The sequence below is a fragment of the Heliangelus exortis genome, chromosome Z (assembly GCF_036169615.1).
Source record: "Heliangelus exortis chromosome Z, bHelExo1.hap1, whole genome shotgun sequence".
NCBI classification, from domain to species: domain Eukaryota; kingdom Metazoa; phylum Chordata; class Aves; order Apodiformes; family Trochilidae; genus Heliangelus; species Heliangelus exortis.
In genome coordinates this window covers 3,800,838-3,817,335 of record NC_092454.1, presented here as the reverse complement: position 1 = coordinate 3,817,335, position 16,498 = coordinate 3,800,838, and the positions used below count along the sequence as shown (strand labels likewise).

Here is a 16,498-nt window from a genome sequence, read left to right as displayed (position 1 = left end):
ATTTCTAGTCGGAACCTGTGAGTTCAAGGTGTGATGAGACCAAAGAGGTAGTAGTTTTTAATCAGATTTTTTTTTTTTTTTTTTTTTTTTTTTTTTTTTTCTGAGAACCTGCCCAAGAAAGGATGAGCCAGTTCTGGTGCAAAGGAGGGAATATGACTGTGCAGTCAGAAGTGAGTAGTAAGAGATTAGGTGAGAAGACCCGTCTCTTCAGTGGCAGACTGGAGGGCTGTCTCAGCTAATCTGACTTCCAGAATCCTTCTGCATTTCTCCCCTTTGCAGCTTGCATCGTGTACAAATTATGTGCCTTTTTAAATGAGTCCACAATTTGAAGATCTTTCCCAGCTAAAGATACAGTAAGATATTTAATGGCTTCTACTTACTGGTGTTTTGTATATGTGGCTGCAAAATAAGGTAATTTGTAATGGAAAAATCTAGCACAGAAGTTTTAACAGAATTGCTTTTTTAAATTATCAGTGCAGTATCTGTGCCTTAGAAAAAGGAGAATGGCATTTCTGAGCAATGCCTAATTAAATATCCATCTGTCTGAAAGACTCATAGCTTATTTTTCAGGGCTATTTTGTTCTCACTTAATAAGTAAGAAACTCATCTTTCTCTATCATCACCCTGAGATTACTTTTTCTAGTACTGCTAGAAAAAGTGAATGTCAAGAAAGCAGTGGGGATTTTCAGCATAGTCTTCTCTCTCTGATCTGTAAATTTCTGAAGTAGAATTAAATCAGTGTTGTTTTTGTCTCTTGTTTGTTTGAGACGTGACTTTACATGGCATAGGTCTTTTCCCCTGAACTGTCTGTATTCTTCCCTGCAGTGAAGTCTGAGTCATGGTAGATTTTTTCCTTCATGATAAATATGTAGTTCTCTTTTTATATATGTACTAATATTAGAATTGTTGACTTTTTAAGTGCCAGTTCAAGGGACCCAGAGAGTACAAACCTTATCTTACTTTATCAAGCCTTATCTATACATTAGAGTGTCTTGTCTTGACACACACGTCCATGTTGACCCCTTCAACTTTTTTAAAGTTACCAGTCCCTGTGCTGCCCTGTTACTGAAAATATAATTCCCTGGTCCCTTTGTCAGGGATCAAACCACTGTGGTTTGAGTCAAGTAAGGTCCTTCTCAATAACAAAAAATCTTGAGTCATTGATTTAGCCTATTAGCAAGGTGACAGTGTGTGGATGGAACAGATGTTTTTTCTGGCAGATAGACCAGAGAGATGGAGAGGCAAGAGCAGGTATTTTTATAGTCCCTTTGGGAGCTGTGAGGTAAATGATGTTCCCAAGGAGAACATTTGTAAAAAAAAAAAAAGTCTCCAGTTCACTCTGGCTGCCCGGTGGCTTTGTGTCAAGCTCCATCCTGAGTGCTCTCCAGGCTAAGAGGCTGAATAGTGCAGGAGCTGTTCTGCAGTAATTAGACATTTGTTTTGGCCAGGATAATGCTAGTCCTGTATGTTTTTGAGCTATCAGACTTTTCTTTGCTGGAGCAGAGAGTGCACTTCAACACTCTCAGGGAAGGTGTTTTTCTTTTCAAAGTGCACGTCCTCAGTAACAAAGTGCATGTCCTGGCAGCTGCATGAGCCAGAGCAGTACACAGCCCACTGTGTATAACTCCTGGTCTGTCACTTAATCACCAAAGCTGTGTTTTACCTAACTGTACAGCAGGAAAATTATCTGAGATTATAAATTTTCAGATCAAATATGTAGAAATACTGATCTGTTTTTACAGGATTGGGTTGTGCTTAAGTCTTGGAGCATGAGTATTCATCATCTGGGGTATTTGATTCTGTGCTTTACCCTTGGAAATGGGATAGGAATGTGGACAATAAATATGTAAGAAACAATTCAATAAATTCTTATTTTAAGTTACTTTCAAGAGAGCTTCACTCAGTGCAAGTATTGGCAAACATTTTTCTTGGAGTTGTCATCCCCACCTTTCTTTTGTCCCAGATTAACTAAGCTTTCTTAACTGGTGTTTTTCTCCCATAATATTTTCACAATTACCTTGCATCCAGCATTTCATTCATTAACCCAAAGAAGGCATGAACTCTTATTTTAATACTTTTTTGAGATGAAGGTACACAGTGGCTCGGGGCAGACAGGGTAATATAGAGCTTTTCACAGAACCTCTTTGGAAGTAGGGGAGTACATGCTGCAGATGGAGGAGGGAAGGAGCATACAATCAGTGAGCAAGGATTGTCAGGGAGCACAAAAATATCTCTCAACCTTATCAGTACTTTCTGAGGCTGCTCAGGTACTAATTGTCCTTGTCTGCAGAAATGCATTTTTAAAAAACAGTAGTTTAAGTCTTAACGCTGCTTTTTCTCATCTAATCTTTTTTGAAGTGCCATAGATGTGTCATTTTCTATACTTCTAGACGCATAAATCATTTGTTCCATACCATCCATCTGTGAGTGAATTTGATTATTAATAGGTATTTATGTAGAATTCAAATTGGAAATTTAGGTGGGTGGTAGAGTATAGAAGTCAAGATAATATGGTGAACACGATCTTTTAAATTCCCTGCAGGTGCTCCAGTTACTTTTGGGAGATGAGAGTCATCGGTTCAGATAAATAGCTTGTTATTTTGTTTCTGCGCCGAAGCAATGCCATTTATTAAATTAACTCAAAATGTAGGGTAGTGATGTGGGTGGATACTGTTTCTTGCTTGCAGCCCATACTATTTGTTTCTGTTCCTCTGACACATTTGAGAGAAACTAGGTCAGCTTCTAGGTTCTCATTCAACCAGAACTTAATAATGGAGTCACTCAAAGAGGACCTGACTTGTGTATCAGATCCTCCTAAAATGATTTTACATGACTAACCAGGCTTCTCTGCAGCAAACAAACCTATGTTACACACAGCTAATGTTTCTAAAGACCTTGCCTCTAGATGTCATAAACAATTGTCCATCACAATTTAGTATCATTCCACTGTGTTTTTATTGTAAATACATCTTTGTCATGTCACATCCACTGGCAGAGCAGTTCCAGTTCCACTGGAGAACCAAAGTGTTTATTTAAGTCTTGCTCTGTAGTGTGCAGCAGTTGCTTGGTTTCTGCTCAAAGCGACTGGATTTCTCCTTTGTCATGTTGGTACTCTTAAGTTTGCAGATTACTGTAAAAAGCAAATTACCATAGAAACCTTATACTTTTATAAGGTTGAGGTCGTATTCAACTGAAGGTAGATTTCTCATAGATATGGAAACTGAACTGTATACTGGTCTGCCTAGGCAGATGACTACCAAGTCTGGGAATTTTAAGGCTGGCATTGTTTACAAGGAGTAAAATTCTCAATGAAAATGTTCTAGGTAGAGAAGTTTAGATTATGTTGCTTGTATGAATTGGTTTAAATTTTGTGAAGTAAGAATTCAGAAATATGTTTATTATTTTTATGGTCTGTTTTGGTTATTCCAGTGAGGTGAACCACCTTTAATGTGATTCCAGTATGGTTTTTACTGCGTGTGTAAAAGGAAGAATGGTTTGGTGTGCCAGGATGAATTCACTGGGAAAAAGTAAAAGAAGAAAACCAGTGTGACACTGAAACCCCACTGTCTGTAATTGAAATCAGTGAGTTGGTTAGGTCATGCTCTGAAGAGCAGGACTGGGTGATGTATTTGGGTAAATTATTCTTGCTCTTCTGTTCTTGTGCAGGCTGCTGTGTTGCTGAAGTCCGTATCTAGTTCACCCAGTCTCCCAGCCCGTGTGCTCCATGCTTTGAGACTAGGAGGACCTTGGTGTTCTGAGATGAAGATGGAGGCAGCAGGGAAAGCAGAGGAACTCGTTGATTCAGAACTTCCAACAAATACTTCTGAAAAGCACGAGACAGCTCCCGTTGAAGACGGACCTGTAGGATTGGAGACACAGACTGAGAAGGACAACGTGCCCGCTGCAGCTGACTCTGCGGTGCTCTCCTCCATGCCTTGCTTGCTGATGGAACTGAGGAGAGACTCCTCTGAATCTCAGTTAGCATCAACAGAGAGTGACAAGCCAACGGGTGGTCGAGTTTATGAGAGTGACTCTTCCAATCATTGCATGCTTTCCCCTTCCTCCAGCGGGCATTTGGCTGACTCGGACACGTTGTCCTCAACAGAAGAGAATGAGCCCTGTCCAGGTGAAGCTGCTGCGGAGGGAGACCCTTCCGGGGTGTCTGGGGCTGCAGTTGGGAGGAAATCCAGGCGATCCAGGTCCGAAAGTGAAACTTCAGGTATGGCTGCCAAGAAAAACCGACAGTCTAGTGACAAGCAGAGCGATCGGGTCACCAAGGTGAAGGGTCACCGAAGCCAAAAGCACAAAGAAAGAATCCGTCTCCTGAGGCAGAAACGGGAGGCAGCTGCTCGCAAGAAGTACAACCTGCTGCAGGACAGCAGTACCAGTGACAGTGACCTGACGTGTGACTCGAGCACAAGCTCCTCGGATGATGATGAAGAGGTTTCAGGGAGCAGCAAGACAATCACTGCAGAGATACCAGGTAGAGGATGTTTTTTAAACTGAACTGTAACGCACCTGACATCGTTTCTCAGCTGTCATGATAAATTAGATGAGTCACACTTGGGGGGGAAAAAAAAAAAAAACAAAAAACCAAAACCAAACCCAGGAGAACTGCAGCTCTGTGTAAATTTGAAGACTGCAGTGTTGTTAACAAGCCATGGGCAAATTTTACAAAGCTGTTTTGAGGTTTCAGTGCACTTTTGCACACCATCAAAGTATAGAGATGGTGAATTGGAGGAAGAAGTATTTTTGTTTTCTGGAATTTTCAGATCTTTTCCTTTGTAAGCTTATATGAACCCCTGTGAGTGCTGTCAAATCCCATTAGATGGTGATAATCTAACAAATACATTGTTAAGTGGCCAGCTTTGCTTTAATATATTAAGACCACAGCTCAGCAGCTGTGTTAAGAGATTATGTAGCATCCCTCTTGCCCATGTTACAGTAAGGCCCTGTTCACTGTTCAGCTCTATGTTTCATTGCATGACAAACCTACTTAGCCTTATGGTAAATTCTTAGGTTGCAGCTGGTCATCTGATTTAGGACAAATACAAATTTGTTGAGGAAGTTGCCCAAGCTATATGCACACCCAAATTTTCAACTTTTTAGACAAAACTGTTACCATTTGTCTATGTCATACGGATCTAAAAGTTCAATATACAAAATTTTCTGATACATCTGTGTTAAGATTGGAGTCAGCAAATCATAGGGGCCTTCTCATTTTTCTACTAGGAAAAGAAAGATTAATTTTTGAAATTCTTTGTTACCCGAGTCTTTGTTATTTAATAGCCCAAGTGCTGTGGACAGGATTTTGTGCAACTTATTCTTGAAGGATATTATACCACAGAACGGTCATCTTATGGCAATCAAAATAAAATTTCATCAAAATAAACTTTTTGGTTTGCCAGTGTTTACTGGGTTACATGCCTTTTTGCCTCTTGTGGTAGATTTTTTTTTTTTCTTTTTTTGGGAGGGGGGAGATAAATATTAGCTTACACAGGGCAAAACATTTAAAGGAAAACTGCAATAATTAGGCTGAAGTTGCTGAACTGGTGTTTGCTAAATTGAAATATTTGCAGCAGATTTTACAAAGAATTATGTTTTAACTGACTTGATTGTGGTGAATGGTTCTGTCACCATGAGAACTGGCACTTTTCCCACATACTGTTAGGAAGCAGGTTGCACAAAGTTAATGTTTATTGTTAGAAACACTGGAAAAAGCATAGTTCTACTGTAATTATTGTGTAGTAAACTTTTAATAGAGACCTAAAATTATTTTTACCAGTTGAGTAGTTAATAAGAGTTCTGCTTTCCAAACCTTTTTTTCACTTTTTATTTACACTTCAAAGCATGATTTGAAGCCTGTCAAAGAGAGCTATTTCACTGAGTTTTGGGAGAGGTTCCCTCCCAACCCTAAAAAAAAACCCCAACAAACCCAAACACACAAGATCAATCTCATAGGTTATGTTTGCTTTTTTTTTTTTTAAGTCATAAAAGCACCTTGTGATGGTACCTTGTGACCCAGAGTGGCACCACATGGTATTTTCAGATCTGCCTAGATTACTTCATTGCAGACATCTGAAACCACCCTAGAGAACTTTTCTCTGTCACTGGGCTCTTCTATATTTGAGCTCTCAGCCTTAACCATGAGATGCTTGCTGCAGAAAGGTTCCATTGCAAGAATGTGGTGATTTAGGGGGATGGTTACACCAAGGTCCAATTTTACCTGCAATGTGGGAGTGCAGAGACTACCCTGGGGGAAAATTATCTTTTATTTGTATTTCACAGCACATTAAATTACGTTTAAGGCGTTAGAAGTTTTCAGGTGTCCTTTTGGAATCAGGTGCAATGCTTACCTGCCACATTGCAGTTTTCCTTTAAACAGAAACAGAATTGGTTTGTGGGAAACAGTCTCCAAGTAGAAGAGAAAGATCTTCCCCATAGAGATAAGGACAAGGTTGGCCAAAAAATGCATCCTGTGCTACATGTGGGTTAATGAAACATTGTGGTCTTGACAGATGTAGGGGAGCTCTGAGTCTGAGCAGGACTTCCAGCTCTCTGATGCAGTGGTGGGTTCACATGCCACCTGCAGCCCCTCTTCTTGGAACTGGCAAAGTGCTTAACTTCAATTTTATTTATTTATTTTTTTGACAAAACAAAATTTAGTGCACTGAGCATTACACTGTGAGTATCCTCAAAATACAGGGAGTGAGCACATAGTCAGAAAATTATACAGGGTATCAAAAAGCATTACTGGAAATTCAGGCCATGAATGTCCTCTGCAAACAGTTAAAAACTAAGAACTTTAGGTTTAGCTACAACTTCTGAGTTTCAAGGAAACTACAGTGCACCTGTCAGAAGGAGGTGAGCAAAATTTTGCCTCCACTTTTTCAAAAGTCAGGACACAGTGACTCAGAAGTGTTTTACTGGTAGCCTGTGTTCCCCCATAGTCTTACTGTATGTGTACACTTCAGCTGTGTGAACGTAGCCTTAATATTGGGACTGGTTTTCAAGTGTGCATTGTTTAAAAACAGCTCTGCCAACAGATGCCCTAAAATTTTTAGTGATAGTTAATTCAGTGTGGCCTTTGTGTGCAAAGGTTGTACATACGTACAGTGGCACTTTGCCTTCTCTCAACACACATAGTGTGCCACTGTGGGGTCTGAAAATTAAAGGAAAAATTAAATTCAAGAACACAGTAGTGGTTTTTCATGCTACGTTTCTAAACTTCTCCCATTTTTATATTGCAGTCACTTTTTTGTTATGTTTCGGGTTTTTTCCTCCAAAGCACCCACTTAACTGGTTCTATACATTTGGCCATATTAGTAAAGTAAGGAAAATAAACGTTCAGTGAAACACATACAAATGTCATGAGCATTTGTAGTGTTATCAGCTCTGCTTTGTGTGTGCACCCAGGCTGTGAGCAGAGCAGCTGTGGAATAGTCAGTGCTGAGGTCAGTTGCAGTGTGGATTGAAATACTGGCACACTTGTTTTTTTTAAACAAAGACTGAGATCCCATAGGTAAATCTTCAGTACAAATATTGTGAATTCAGTAGGGATTAAGCAGAATATGACACATTATTCTGAGTGTAACATTAAGTTAGATTAAATCTAAATCTCATGTATGCTACTGAGAATCTTACCACTGACCTGAGCAGTGATAGGAACCTAAAGCACTTTGGGATTCTCAGTGCTGGGAGGGCCTTGATTTTTGAGTTATTGCAGATGAAGAACAATTTCTTATCTTTGAATCACCAGTCCTCTCTGTTGGCATTTAGGATTTTACCATTATTAAACAAGAAACAGGTAGCATTCAGTTTGAGCTTTAGATCTTCGAGTCCTAAAACAGGTTCTGCTAGACCTGCTGCTGTTGGAAGTTTTTCCTCTAAACAGTTTCAGATTTAGCCATGCAAATTAACTCTGAATAAAATTAACATGAGGCCAAGTCTGAGAAACAGTATTTATTTCTGTGTAAGCATTTCCATTGGAGAAGAAGGAAGGTTTTTTTTAAAAAATTAAAATACAATATGAAAATATTGGCATTTCACCACCATTGTACTTCCTACAACTTGCAAAAATCTGAATTAAAATATGAATGACTCATGTTTGAGCCCTTCAAAAGGTCTGTTAAACAAAGTGAATATTTATTTTGGAGAAGATATTGTATCTCACTTTGTTAAAAAAAGAGAAAAAAAAAAAAGTGTTTTTAATATACAGAAATCCAGGTAGAGAGGCACAGAGTGTGTGAGGGTCTCTCAGCCAGGTTGCCTCTTCCTAGGTGTTGTTCATAGGCCTTGGATGAAACATCTAGCAAGGGATAAATTTAGTTGAAATAACTGACAATAACAATTACAGAGGAACAGGGGGGAAAATACCAGTTAGTAATGATGTGCAGCAAAACTCTAATTTGGAAATGTTAGCTGGTGACAAGAAGGAATCCACCATTGCTAATTAGGATGAAGATGTGACATCTTCTTAAATTATGTTGTCAGTCTTCCCAAGTCAAATCACTTTGGGTTTGGTTGTTGTTTGGATAATACTTTACAGATCCCATAAGGAGACAGCACTGGGACATGTCTTAGGTACTGTTTTGCAGGTGGTATTGTTCTGAAATTAAGATAGAGGGGTCTTGGATTCTGACACCTTTGTAATTGCTAAGTTCTTCATCTTTTAATGTGCCACAAGTTCAAAAAACACGGAGCTGCAAATTTACAGGTAGCATAGGGACTGATTAGAGAATTACTAACATTTTAAATACAATAATTGCATTTTAAAAATTTTTTTTTTAACACAGAAGGCCACTATTAAAGAAAATATGGATTAAGGCTTGTTACAAGGACTGAAAGGGAAGCATTTGAAACATTGAATTGCTGCTACTGTAAATCGTGGATATGCTGTGAATTGTAGATCCCCTGTGTATGATGCCTTTTTTTCAAAACAATCTCTTTCTTTGGTTTACAAAACAGTTTCCTCAACTTTGACCATGCTTGTTAATTCTAAATTTTAGGAGCTAGATTATGCCTCTCATGTCACCATCAACTGTGCTTTATTTAAATTACAATTAAAACTTTCTCAGCACTGCTTGAGGGTGTCTGATAGTAAACCTGTGGAAGTCAGACTGCTGTAAAGTTACTTGCTCTTGGGATGAGATCCCTGACTAAAGATCAGTGAACAGAATCATATTGGATGTTCAACACTAGGACTATATAAATAGGAGAAATATTTTGGGGGATGATGAAAAAACATTGAATATACAAAAGGAACCATGTTTTGGTACCATTTTACTTTAATACTTTTGGTTAAGGTGCTGTCAGAGGGATCTGAATTAGCTGCTTTCAGATAATTTATTTTTGAGCAGAGGACCTGAATGCTGAATTTCCAGCCTGCCTGATAGGTAAACAGATGGGGGAAGATGTAAATTTAGGATTTTTAATAGAACATTTTTGGCCCCCTGATGGGTAGTGTTGATGCTGCTCGGAAGTAAGAGAACAACCCTGGGCTTTGTTTAACTGAAGGACTTATGTATACCTCACTTAAATAACTTCTAGCATTAAAAAGAATAAATTGTTTAAGTAATACTGTAGTTTCATGCACACAGTGAACTCCCAATAAGGATTTAGTGCCTTATATTTTTAGTAATAACCATTTGCTTAGGTTGTGCAATGAGTTCTATCATTCCTAGAATATTTTTTATAATTCTTAAGCTAGGGGATCCCACAGGCTTCATGTTTACAAATTAAATTGTCAGGTTATGTAGCTGCTTTGTGTAGTTTAATGTGATGCCTGTCTTGTTTTGGAATTACTTGAGGTAATGTTTGTGTGTTTGGACAGCATACACTTGTTTATTCTTCCTCAGTCAGGTACAGAGCCCTGTTTTCTTGCAGTTTTACTGCTTCCTAGAGGGTTGCTAACTGAACTCTAAACTTAAAAATAAAAACACCACTGCCTTTTCTTACTGATAGATAGGTAGAGTCAGATGATGAGGATTGCCTTCTTTTCATGCTGCTAAAGTTCTCCCTGATAATCCCAAAGGTCATTGTTTTAACCATCTTTTTGATGAATGGAAGGAGAGCCATTTCCTCACAGCTATGCCCCATCTGTTTTGGTTTGTTGTTGTTTGTTTTTTTTTTTTCCTTTTGCCTCGGCTGCAAGTAAAGACTAGAAACACTGCACAACCTGTGTCTCCTGCAGGGAAGGGCATGCTTCTAGTTCCTGTGGGGCTGATCACTCCTTCATTCATGTCCTGTGGATTTACCCCTCCTGTGGCGTGGTTGTCCCCTACACCAGGAGCCGCGTTCACCTCGTGCGTCCTCATCGCGTTCACCTCTCTTTGTGTTTTTATGTCTTCGTGTTGTGTGTCCTCCTCCATTGGTGTCCCCTGTGTTTCCCAAAATCCGACCAAAAGCTTTGGGCTTGGGTTACTCCTGCAATGGCTGCGTCAGCTTTTATCTCTGTGTATGATTTCATCAGTGTTTAACCACCCGTTTGGAAAGAGTTTGGGTACGTAAGCGCCATGTCCATCGCCATTCAGGTTTATCAGTCAAACAGGAGCATTTTGCATTGCTGCCTTGCAGAACTGAGCATGTTACTGTAAATGCTTTTGACACCTTCAGCTGAATTCAAAACAATGTGCAAGGGAATTGGACTAATTTGGTATACTAATTTGGTTTACTAAGAAAGCACCTTTGTGACAGGATTGTCTGAGAATTCTAGAATAAAAACAGTTTTGAAGCCGAAATTTCTATTATAATCTCAGTGAGTGTAAATAATTTTCCTTTTTTTTTTTTTTTTTTAAAAAAATATGGTAATACCACTGTTCGTTAGTGTTTGCTAATTCCTCCCCCACTGTCATATCCAAGGGACACAGCTAGAAAAGTTTGTTTTCCTGAGTTAACATGCCTTAATAAACACAATTACTATGTTCTTACTTAATGATGTCTTATCAAATGGCCTCAATGTCTTTAAAGCTGGCTTCAGTCGTGCTGGGGGATCTGGAGGAGCGACCAGGGAAATTCCAGGATTGCTTGACAGGGGCACCGTGTGGGATAGGAACTGCATAGGCAATGTCCTGGAAGAGGCCATGAACTGCTTTGCCGAGATGCAGAGGCAGACAGAGGAGAAATTTCGCATGTGGATAGAAAAGTTAACCCGTCTTGACACGGATGAAGAAAGCAAGCAACAACTGGAGCCCAGGGAACCTAAAATTCAACTAGTTGGCCAAAGAATCCCCCCTACCACACAGTCAGGGGCTTTCATACAGATGCCTGATAGCCAAGTACTTCCACAGCAGTCGTTTAATTCTTACGTGGGCTACCAAAATGTGGATGCTGCGCTAGAGTTTCCGGTGACTTTTAATAACAATTTTCCACCTATCTTTCCAGAGAATGGGAATATTGCAGAGTCTGATCTGAATCAATCATAAAAAAATCGGATCCTTGCAATCTCGATGTTATTTTGGATTATGCTTAAAAATCAAGGTTTGCTTTTCTCTTTGTGTATATTTGTTTTATTTTTCTCTTTTGCGTTTCACTAACAAGTGTTGCTTTGTTTTTTGGTTTTTTTATTTATAGAGGATATATATGTAGTTTTAAAAAACCCACAGTATACCCATGTGCATGTGCCAGCACACACACACACACAAACATCTTTAAAGTTGTGGGTGGGTATACTAAGCTTTCATCACCAAGCTTGGGAAAATACAACTTCAAATCCTTGTTTAGATACCCCCCAATCAGTAGAGGTATGTTTGCTACAATAGGAGCATTCAGAGTATTCACCCAGATGCTCTTTTTGCATGAGAAAACACTTATATTAGGAAATAAGTTCTATATTTAAGGATATAAAGTACCCTAGAGAACCAGACTAGATACAAACCCATAACATTTCCTTAGCTACAACTCCCAAGTTTTACAGCTTGAACCTTCCACATGTTAGAGTTTTTTTTTCCTTCTTTTTGGGGTAGAAGTAATAAATAAGCTTACCCTAAAGATTTAGCTATATATAGCAAATGTGCATAACTGAATTTTTGGGTTTTTTGTCTCCCATTTAAGTAGCTCATTTTTCGTCCAGAGTTTTTATCGATGTCACTGCTGTGTTGTGCCTGGCACATTTTATGGAAGCAGCTGTCTTAGAGTATGTGCACAAATCCACACACGTTTTATGTGTTTGGTTTGGGTGGGAATCATCTCCTCTAATTTTAGGTCTCTAGTTTGCTCTCCTGTGGATCTCCTTCTGAGTCAATGGGAAGCATTAAGCACCCACAGAAGATACCTCCTGGAGGAGATGAGCAGAGGATACCCCCCGGCAGCATCTTTTCCTTTCCAATTAGCTGCCTAAACCTCCCTCACAAACAGCTCAGAATAGGTGACTTTTGGCTAAAGTTAGGTGAGATGAGTCACACCCAACTGCGTGTGCATGCATGACCTGTGCATGCAAAGCACTGCTGCTTCCTCATGTATATACAAGCAAGCTGCCTCCTTCAAGCTGGAATAAAAATAGTTGTTAATCAGTCCTAAGATGAGCATCCATCTGTGGATGAATTGAGCCTTGGCACAGGAATTTAAAGGAAAGCTTGGTAGGTTATTAAGCACTCATGGTCTGAAGATTTGGGCTGCTCATCCAGGTGAGACAGCAAGAGCATCTTCTAAACCATGACTGAATGCCTCTAAAATAACTATTTACTTGTGATGGGGAATGCCAGAACATTAGTTTCATTTAAATAATTCAGTAACTGCTATCATGTGGATTTTTTAATACTAATAGTTATCTTGAATAGGCAGGCTTGAAACTGTGATGTTTAAAGTAGGATTAATTTAAACTATATATTAGAAATCTGTATTTAATTCTTACTATTATCACTATACATGGGGATTTTTTTGTTCACCTGTCCATTAAGATCTTTCTTCATGTGAAGTAACTTTCTCATAGCTATAAAAAATGTATATTTATTGTCAGAACTTACTAGAAGTTTCTAATTAAAATTCTAATACTGGACATTGTAAGTCTTTGCATAGACATGACTTAAGTAAAGAAAATGCTCTGGGTCTCCTTTTAGCTCTGTTATTTTGCTTTTTTAACCACTGCCACATTTTTCTAATTATTTCAGTATAATTCCTTTTCTTCCTTTTCTTCATCCTAACCACTGTATCTTCCGTAGGTCTGATTTTTGTTTTGTTTTTTTTTTTCTTTTTCCTCCCTGAAGTCAGTGCTAGTTTTTCCATCAACTTTTTTGAGGGTTTGGAGCAAACCTGTTACAGGAACTCAAGAAATCATTTTTATCAGTATAGTACTAACACTGGTGTTTTAACATTAATCTTGGCCCAGACTTTTTTTTTTTCTTCTTTTTTTTTCTTCTTTTTTTTTTTTTTTTTTTTTTTTTTTTTAAAGTATGTGTTGCCTTCATTTAAAAAAAAAAAATAGAAAAACAAAAAAGAAAAAAAATGGTTGGAGAGCTGTGTTATTTTCAGAGTAACTGTCTGAAAGACTATGCAGGGGATAATTTTTAAGTACTGGAATAAATTCTTTTACAGATCACCTTCGTGCATAATTTTGATACAAAGATTTTGATATGGACTTGTAAGAAAACTCCCTTGTCTGAGTTTGTGTGTGTGTGTTTAAACTATAGATAAAAGTTAAATGAGTTGGTTTTATGTTTGATTGCAACTTAATAAAATTCTCATCTGTTTAAAACTTAAGATCCTTCAGGGAAGAGTGTTTGCTGATAAATATATATAAAAAAATCAGATTCTTCTGGTGTTCATAGGTTTGATTATATATATACATATATATATATATACATACACACCTTTATGATGATAAGAGCAGCATATTTTAAGGCATGACAGCTGTGTAAGTCTTCCCATGCATGCAGAAGCAGCTTTTTGCAGTGACTGATTCTTTTAATATGTAAGAGTAATTTAACTCAGTATGTCTGTGAGCATGCCCTTAACTTCTTCTATAAAGTAGTATCTATGGAGCAATTATGTATTTCAAAAGAAATTGTGTAAGATCAGTTGAACTTATTTATCTCTAAGGCTGAAACAGTTTTTTGCACACTGATCTTGTGAATGTCCCTCTGCTAGGGATGTCACCAGAAAAAATTTCTGCCAGCTTTAAATGTCTTGGCTAGGTAATCTTAAAACAAACAACTTAAAATAATGAAACAGTTTAGCGTATTAATAGGTGAAAATTTAGACTTGGTTACCACAGGCCAGAATCAAAAACTTGCAGATGTTTTTATCCATTGCTGTTATTTGTTACTTCCAGTGCAAGCAGCTGTGAATGTGAACAAGCAGAGGATTCCAGCAGTCAAGCATTCAGGCTTTGAAGCTGTACTCTTTCTAGGGTAAACTCACTCCAAACCAAGGCACCCAGAAGACTGAGGGGGATAATTCATATTAGATACCATTTTAACTTAAATTTCCCCACAAAAACTACCTAGTGTTAAGAACACCTTTGCAAGACCAAATGGTTGTAAATAGTTTTGTAAACGTTAAGTATTATTTTGTTTGGTCATTCGAAAGTGAAAATTTCCCTCAAACCTGGAGCCAGATCTTCAGGGGTGGTAAATCTGCTCCCTTTAGGTTGAAAGTGTGCATTGATTTACATGATTGAATATCTGGGCCTTTAGCTCGTTTTCCAGGTGAAGAAAAAAACACTTCTCCTTCAAGGAACTGAGAGGGGAGCCCTACCTTTCTGTTGTCCAGGTGTAGCAAAACCTTCCTGAGGAAGGACTTGTCAGGCTGTGAAATTAAAAAAACAGGAGCATCTCTCTGCTTGCTGTGTGAAGAAACCAGCCCCCAGACACCAGCATGAGTGATGACTCTGTGTTTTAAATGTGTCTGCAACATCTCTTTCCAGAAAACATATTCCTAATACATTGTTTTAGATTTGGTGGTTTTTTTTTTTTGGGGGGGGGGCTTTTGTTGTTGTTGTTGTTTTTTTTTCCTCTCCTGGAGATATTTTTGCTGTATGATAAGGCTGCAGTTAAGTTTGTCAGGATTTCTGTTCTAAGCTCTTATTTTCAAAGGGCTTTGACTAGAAACTTTCAGGGAGTTAAAATTTCTTCAGCTGAAATTCTAATCTCATCCACTCAGTATTTCATTAAAGCATTCTTGCCTTATTTAAGAGTATTTTAAGATTATCTGAAGGAAACTCTTCTACTTTCCAACCCAGAGTTACATTTTTAATGTATGTTTACGCTCATATCTCAACAAGTACTTAAAACCCACCACATTTAACAAGTAGAGGAGTAATCAGTAGGAGTTTTGCACAAGCATGAGAGTCACAGAGGAGAATTTTGAGTTTTGCCCTAGGTTTCATACTTCAGGAGTAAAGTAGCATTCTAGTTTGCTAAAAAAATTTACTTATTTTGTAGGTTGAGGGAGTAAAAGCATCGACTCAGATCAGCTGTTGCAGGCTGGTGAAATTCCAAGGAAGACTGTCAGTTTAAACCCAGCTGGCTTGTTCAGATTTCTACATTGCCACTTAAAATATAAAATGATATGTTCAGTGTGGCAGCTGCTTGCATGGTTGTGGTGGAGCATCCGTGTAACACTGCAGAGTGGTGGGTTTAGCAGCACATAAAACACAGCTACTTTGTTAGCACTCTGCAAGTGCAAAAGGCATCTTTTTATCTGAATGTCAAACTGACAGCTCAGTAAATTAAAAATTAAAGGATCTGCTCCTAGGATTGGGCTGTATGTATCAGCCCCTGGACATCCAAGGGCTTTAACGTGCAGTATTTTTGCAGGCTTGGCCACAGGTTCTTCCCCAAGCATTTGTGCTGCTTGGTTTCATGAGGAAGCTCTGTAGGAAATTCCACATGATTTTATCTGAGGGTGTGGGGTGTTCCTTCACATGCCTCTAACAGAACACCTGAATTTTCAGGTTTTATTTAAGGGGATATCACATAAAACAAATCCAAGGAAGGGCAGTGAGACCTAATTCACTGCTTCTCTTGCAAAAAATACCTGAGGTGGGAAATAGAAAGATGTTAAACCTTCCAGGTACACTGCTTTTCAGTGTTATTTGTAACAGTTAGGAAAAATAATTGAGGCAGAAGTATACATCTCTATTTTTTTTTTTTAAGTTCACAATGTCTTTTAGTGTTTCTGCAGTGTGGCTGGATTATTTTATCTGAGCTGCTAGAGTTAAGACTGGAGGTCCTATCTTAACCTCAATGATACTGGATTTTACTTGGTAGTTATTTTACAAATCAAAACTTACTTATTGCCCCTTTTTTTTTCTTGTTAATATCTTTTGTCTCTTCCCACATCCACATACTGTAAATCTCTTTTTCATTTCAAGGGCATTAATAAATTATATCCTAGCCTCATTAAAACCAGTAGTAAGCTTATGGTAATTTCAATGGGGCTGGCATTTCACCTCATTAGATACTGAACTATAGGGAATCCTTTAGCTTACTTTAAGGGCAGTCTTTGCCAGGTAGGTGTGTATAAAAATCAGGGCAGCTGAGTGTTTTTTTAAAATAATCAA

At 38.3% G+C, this 16,498-nt stretch overlaps 1 protein-coding gene across 3 annotated transcripts in view; it reads left to right on the top strand.

Moving 5' to 3' along the window:
* The window catches only part of ARK2N (arkadia (RNF111) N-terminal like PKA signaling regulator 2N), a 47,517-nt gene that overhangs the window by 12,915 nt on the left and 18,104 nt on the right, over positions 1–16,498 (top strand). For 2 of the 3 annotated variants that reach the window (XM_071730266.1, XM_071730267.1), the window contains one exon: positions 3,667–4,483. In XM_071730266.1, the coding sequence (XP_071586367.1) occupies positions 3,760–4,483 (724 nt within the window). In that variant the 5' untranslated portion in view covers positions 3,667–3,759. Of the gene's footprint in view, positions 1–3,666; positions 4,484–10,968; positions 13,338–16,498 lie in introns of those variants that run through there. The other variant, XM_071730268.1, reaches the window with a different exon arrangement.